The sequence below is a fragment of the Hoplias malabaricus genome, unplaced genomic scaffold (genome assembly GCF_029633855.1).
Source record: "Hoplias malabaricus isolate fHopMal1 unplaced genomic scaffold, fHopMal1.hap1 scaffold_216, whole genome shotgun sequence".
NCBI classification, from domain to species: Eukaryota; Metazoa; Chordata; class Actinopteri; order Characiformes; family Erythrinidae; genus Hoplias; species Hoplias malabaricus.
Window position 1 is genome coordinate 33,353 of NW_027100858.1, and position 5,224 is coordinate 38,576.

Below are 5,224 nucleotides of genomic sequence, written 5' to 3' on the forward strand. Positions count from 1 at the left end.
ACACTTTTCATTAAGAACCAGAAGTGTGCTCCACATTTCAGAATGAGAAACATTAGACATATCCACTAGGTTCCCTGGCTTTTATCAGGAAAGAGTGAGAGTGGTGTTGAAAGTTGTTGCTAGATTGAGTCACCTTCAGCAGCGTAGGATTTCTGTGCAGACAGAGGCTCAGACACCCGACACGCCCCTCCTGCGGCCTTCAGAGATATAAATAAGAGATTACATCATTCTTAGCTTCGTCTGAATCGGTCCGAGCAAACAAAGCCCACGGAAACGACCGCCGTTCCTGCACACGACAGCGTCCCACTGCTTTGAAGTGTTTAAACGGGAAAAGAGAGTGTGCAGTACAGCAATCATCTAATGGATGAAGCAGATTCTCTCTCTCTCTCTCTCTCTCTCTCTCTCTCTCTCTCTCTCTCTCTCTCTCTCTCTCTCTCTCTCTCTCTCTCTCTCATTTTCCCCTTTCAGTGAGTGTACATTTCCCATGAGAACACACTCAAAAACCTAAAGTCTTTCCCCACTTCTGTGCAGCCCTCGCAACCCAAAGCCACACGAAGACCATGAAAAGCAGGGAAATGAAAGCATTACAAATCATAATAATTCCTTTAACAAATCTACCACTAAGATTCCCTTTTTTTTTCCTGGAAAAAATACTAAGTCTCTCTCCCTTCCTCTGTTTTTTTTTCTCTCAAAGCAATTTAAATAATCTTTAGTTCAGCTGCTCGCAGCCAGACGATAAAAATACGACAAAAAATAAACTACACCCAAGAAATCCCTTACTCTTAAAACATGGCTGGGAGTTCATAAAAGGGGTAAGTGCCCCTGGATCAGCGAAGGGGGTCAGTCAAAGGACTCTGTGGCTGTGTCCCCCTCACTGGAATACGTTCACTACACAAAGGCACCACTCGACGCCACTGCAGGATCCTCCTGCTAATACACATGTCCAGACACTGGCCTTTCAGCAGAGTTCAGGAGGAGTCGCCATAAACAACGTGGACTTGGGTGTGACGGGTGAGAAGCATTGGTTGTTTTCCTGTCCTTCGCTTTGGGGCAGAAGAAAGCCCGTAAAAGCAGTGCTGATGGTCTCTAAATCAGGACAGAAGTCTGAAAATGAAGGACAGCGATTGGGAAATCTTTAGTCATGTTACAGTCAGTGAGCCGGCGGCTCGGTTGGTGTCGTATTGCTTGTCAACGGCTGAGGATAGAAACAGTGATCGTGATCTTTATTTTACAATTCAGTGGACGCAGATGTGTGGACGCAGCAGGGACGTGAGGTTTTCTCTGGACCCTGGACCACAAAGCCTCCATCCAATCACGACACAGTAGATGCCACACTCTGTGGACAGCAATAGTCTTTCAGTTTTACGCTCTGTCCACTTGAGATGCCAGTCGTTCAAGTGTTTCGAGCTGCTGTTTTTACCTCCACGACTTAAAGTCTTGAAGATCATTCAGAGTTCTGAAAGACACCTTTCAGATAGCTGGGGGAAGTAGACGCACATGAGGAATTCCAGCTTGTAGAGCTCAGACAGAGCTCAAAGATTTTATGCAAAAGAAATTGTCCCTTCCGTTGTTATGGGGGTTATACCTTGTCCGATTTGCTCAACTGGTGCTCGGCAAGTGTTCACGAGACTCCTGCCGGTCCTACTGAGCCTTCAAGTAGCCTGGGACCGAGTAGTTGAACATGAGGAAGTCCAGCTTGTAGAGTTCATACAGCTGGCTCTGCTGCGGGGCGCTGATGTTCTGGAAGAAGGCGGCCGTCATCTGGTCGGTGGTCCGAGTCGACTTGGCATAGGTCGGGAAGTGCAGCTGGTCTCCCACACCGGCCAGTCGCAGGACGTAGCCGGCGTCCTCCTCCAGTGTCTCGTACTTGCCCACCAGGTCGTAGTGGATGTGGCACGGGTGGCAGAGGGAGTAGACGGTCTGCCAGTGTTCATTGAGTGGTGCCTCTCGCCTTGTGACCGGATCTGCCAGATACTCTGCGAACTCAGGGAACCTGACATCGGCACCGCTTTGCAGCGCCTCAGCCGTGGCGTCCTTGCGGTAGCGCCGCACGATCTTGGTCCCGTAGCGCTTGTGGAAGGACGTGTTGTAGCGCAGGGTGAACTTGTTGCGGTAGGCGGACACCAGGCGCTCGAAGGGCTCGCGGACAAAGAGGAACTTGAGGTAGCTCTTCAGCCGGTGGTTGATGTCGGCGATGCTGTACTGGTTGAGTGTCCGCAGGTTGGAGGGCACGTGTGCCTCATTGGATGGGATCTCCATGGGGTCCGCGTATCTGCCCCGGCCGCTCAGCACCATCATCACCCTCTTCCAGTTGGTGCAGGCCACCTTGGGCACGTAGCAGTAGATCAGCTCGTGCTCCTCGTCCACCACCAGGTGCTTGAGGTCGCCAGGCGTTAGGACCCGCCGCTTCCTGTTGGAGACGTTGTGGGCTCGACATGTCTCTGCGACCTGGTCCCGGCGAGCCTGGTGGAGCAGCGCCGCCCTCGAGAACTCCGCCTGAGGGAGGACAACACAGAGAGAGAAAGATAGACGTGAGGCAGGTACCTACACTGTGTCCACATCAATATTTACAGCCCTTCTAATAACAATTTGCTGGAAATACACTGGCAAAAACCATGAGATGCTCTGGAGCAGCTGCACACAAGCCTCAAAAAGTGATGTGCAGAACTTTAACTTTGTATTTTCATCAGTTCCTGAGACACTGGGCAGATCTCAAAAATTTACATGAGTTCCTTTTTCTTCAGCCTTAGACACAGTAACTTAATGAAGCCAGTCCTCTTCAGTAACGTCAGATCAGGGAAAGAGTGAAGCAGAGACGAGAGAGGAGTGTGTAGAGAGAGGAAACGAGACTGGAGTGGAGATAAAAAGAGCAGAGGGGAGTACACGATAAAAAATAAAAAAAATCCATAAAATTTATGGTAAAATACTGGCAGCTGTTGTTGCCAAAACTTCACCATAAAATATACAGTTACAATTTATAATAAATTACAGTGTACTTTTTTCCTGAACCATAAATTTTATATTCAAGAAGAGTATTTGTTTACAGTGCATTTACTGTGAACATTTTCATAAAAAATTACATTAGAAGATTGATCCCATACTTTACTGTATAAATACAACCCTTTACCACAGAAAAAAAACACAGTGATGAAAATAAGCCTCCTTTAAGCAAAGGTGCGGCACAAAAAGGAAGAAAGGAAGAAAACTGGCTTGGTGTGTGACAAAATTCAGAGGTGCACAAAAAACCCAAAAAGCTCCAAACACAATAAAAAAACCCTGAATAAAACACAGAACGGAGGGAGCCGCTCGGCATGCTGGGAGCTCCCCCTGTGAGTCCCAGCTCCTCCCAGTCCTTGGCCACTTTTACGACCCTCATTCACTCACATACACACACTCATTCACTCACACACACACACACTCAATCACTCACACACACACACACTCATTCACTCACACACACACACTCATTCACTCACACACACACACACACTCAATCACTCACACACACACACTCATTCACTCACACACACACACATTCAATCACTCACACACACACTCATTCACTCACACACACACACTCATTCACTCTCACACACACACTCATTCACTCACACACACACACTCATTCACTCACACACACACACATTCATTCACTCACACACACACTCATTCACTCACACACACACACTCATTCACTCACACAAACACACACTCAATCACTCACACACACACACATTCAATCACTCACACACACACACATTCAATCACACACACACACTCATTCACTCACACACACACTCATTCACTCTCACACACACACTCATTCACTCACACACACACACACTCAATCACTCACACACACACTCATTCACTCACGCACACACACTCATTCACTCACACACACACACTCATTCACTCACACACACACACATTCAATCACTCACACACACACACACTCAATCACTCACACACTCATTCACTCACACACACACACTCATTCACTCACACCAAGACAGTTATAAGAGAAGACACTTCACCTGACCTCCATGTCCATAATAAAGCACTGGACTAATGTACACCTTTTAAATGAGTCTGATTCGATGTGTGATCTGAGACTGTATCGTTCATGTTCCTGCAGATAACGTTCTTCAGCTTCCAGAGAAGTCTATTATAAAGTATGCAGACTTTAGGGAAATAACCAAAAATCAATTTGGATTCAAAGCTAAAACCATACGAAGGCCTCCTGTTGTTCTCCACTAACACTACACAGTGAAGTCAGACAGCAGGCCAGACACTTAACATTTGCCACACGCAAACCTGAACACGCACGCAGACAATTCCACACACGAGGGACCCTTTCAAGTCTAGAACAGACCAATTACCAGCCTAGACCCTGCCTCCCTCGGACCCCCCGCACCGAGCAGCAGCTAACACAGCCCCCCTTTAAAACTCTGATCTAAGCGCAGCATCATAATTGTTTCATGGCACACGTTAGTATTCGCAGCACGTCCTCGCGCTCTTGTGTTTCCTTGACCCCTTTCCTTTCACATGAAACATCTGACGAGATCAAAGCACTCTTCGGCATCTCTCTGACACGAGTGGTCAAGCTGTTAGGGGGCCCGGGATAGACGATGTTATAAGTTGCAGGTAAATGCCTTAGACTTTCCTTTAATCTAGATAATGCTTATGGAACCTAGAGCAGCACGGAAAGGAAAGGACTGGGTGGAAGAAACGTCTGGTTCATGTGTCTCTCCAGGAAATTATTCTTTAGAGCTCTGTGTGATGGCTGCTCTTACAGCTGAGGACACTGGACAGGGACTGGACATCGTACTACACTGGGGCGTAAACCTTGATTGTCCAGAGAGAGTCGTCACTCTACGCCACGCAACGCAGACGACCAGCACCAACTCTCCAAAGACAAACCTGTCTTTTGTAGAGGTTCAAACGCTCCTTGGATCGGTGGCCGACGAAAGAATCCAGCGAGAGCTGGACGCTGCAACAAGGAAGGAACAAACTCTACTGATCTGTCTGAACTGATGACGGAGCTGTGTTCAGTCCCAAACAACAACAACAACACGCCAATACACCATGAGTAAACAGCGCTTAACGTTACCACCGCCGTTGCTGTGGTTTTCAAAGCCTGCTGTTCCCTTTAGAGACAGGGTTTTGAGACGACACCCAATACGAGGGAGCTCTGGGAATGGAAAACCAACCAGGGACCAAA

The 5,224-nt window shown here is 47.8% G+C and overlaps 1 protein-coding gene across 1 annotated transcript; it reads right to left on the reverse strand.

Moving 5' to 3' along the window:
• Nucleotides 1-1,488: 1,488 nt before the first annotated feature.
• LOC136681982 (carbohydrate sulfotransferase 11-like) lies at nucleotides 1,489-4,048 on the reverse strand. The gene is made up of 2 exons (XM_066658773.1): nucleotides 4,043-4,048; nucleotides 1,489-2,496 (listed from the first exon to the last, which is right to left on the reverse strand). The coding sequence occupies exons 1-2, from the start codon at nucleotides 4,046-4,048 to the stop codon at nucleotides 1,642-1,644; spliced, it is 861 nt and encodes a 286-aa protein (XP_066514870.1). The 3' UTR covers nucleotides 1,489-1,641.
• Nucleotides 4,049-5,224: the final 1,176 nt, after the last annotated feature.